The 1,252-nt window shown below is 46.0% G+C and overlaps 1 protein-coding gene across 1 annotated transcript in view; it reads right to left on the bottom strand.

Annotated features, from left to right (window-relative positions):
* The window catches only part of LOC108801863 (glucagon-like peptide 2 receptor), a 33,665-nt gene that overhangs the window by 1,998 nt on the left and 30,415 nt on the right, over nucleotides 1-1,252 (bottom strand). Inside the window, exons 11-12 of the mRNA XM_018573773.1 lie at nucleotides 547-685; nucleotides 132-173 (exon numbers count right to left, since the gene is read on the bottom strand). Of these exons, the coding sequence (XP_018429275.1) occupies nucleotides 132-173; nucleotides 547-685 (181 nt within the window). The remainder of the gene's footprint in view (nucleotides 1-131; nucleotides 174-546; nucleotides 686-1,252) is intronic.

The raw sequence follows: 1,252 nt of genomic DNA, 5'->3' as shown, positions 1-1,252 counted from the left end.
GGGGGGGATCTCCCCGGGGAGGGGGCAAAATAAAAAGAACCGTCTTTACCTTCTTCAAAACTAAAAGAAATAACAATAGCTACACTTTAATATTAACCTAAAAATGTATCTGATGCTCCGCGTTCACTTACCTCCCCGTTGGTGAAACAATATAAATAGGCGACCACGAAGCCCTACAAATATAAAAATGAGTAAAGTAAACAACATTAAAATGGATTCTTTTATATTCTCTCCACCTGTATAAATAGTCTTACCAAGTGAAAGATAGGCAGCAGAAGTATCTGACTGTCCCTGTTTACTTCTCTCACACAGTACGCGAGGGATTTGATATCCCATCATCCCTTTGCCATCTACTACAAAGCAGCACATCCAGAGAAAGACAGATCTGCACATCTAAAGGGATGTTGGGGATCCTCATATTCACTTTCTATAGTCTGAATGGTGAGGCAGGACTTAATTCTCGGTGCTTCGCTCCCTGACTTATCTCTGCCTTAAGAAGTGAATCCCCAATCCCGACACAAGAGCCGGATCCCCGTGGCTGTATACCTGGAAGGAGCTGAGAGTCAGCTGGATGAAGAGCAGGATGTCTTTGGTGAGCCCTTTTATGTGTTCATCGCTGACAAAGGTGAAGAAGACTTCGTGTGTCCCCAGCAGAGGGATGAGAATCAGAGTCGCTTTGGCGAACCTTAAAAAAACAAAAAAAGTGACCGTTCAACGCGCTGCAATTTACTCCGATTCCACTAGATGGCGATCACCGAAAGACCAAAAATATCAAAATTCATTACAATACGTTCGACACCAAAGATAGAGTAATGGGGGATAAGGGGCAGGAGTTCTTCCCCTGCCCACTGCCCTTTGCTACCTACTTCCCTTCTCTTCTCACTGTCCTTCCCTCCCTACTTCACTTCCTACATCCCTTCTCTGCTCTACATCCAATCCTGATGAAGGGCAGAATAATGGGGAATAAGGTGACAAGAGTTCCAGCCCTTTCTTACCGCCCTCCTCTACTCAATTCACTCCCTTGCGTTCTGCCCTTTCCTGTCCTACATCCAATCCTGATGATGGATAGTGTAATGGAGGATATGGTGGAAAATGGTCCATTATCCCACTATCCGGCTTACTGCCCTACCCTTCATACTGCAATCCGCTATCTAATAACTTCCGTGCCCACTGCCATTTCCTGCCTGCTGCCGTCCCCTGCCCACACATATCTACTTCCCTCTACACACTGCCCTCCCCTACCTACTTCCCT

The sequence above is a fragment of the Nanorana parkeri genome, unplaced genomic scaffold, assembly GCF_000935625.1.
Source record: "Nanorana parkeri isolate BGI_ZX_2015 unplaced genomic scaffold, ASM93562v1 scaffold2537, whole genome shotgun sequence".
In the NCBI taxonomy this organism is placed as follows: domain Eukaryota; kingdom Metazoa; phylum Chordata; class Amphibia; order Anura; family Dicroglossidae; genus Nanorana; species Nanorana parkeri.
Note: the sequence above shows the minus strand (reverse complement) of the source record. Positions and strands in the feature narration are given on the sequence as shown.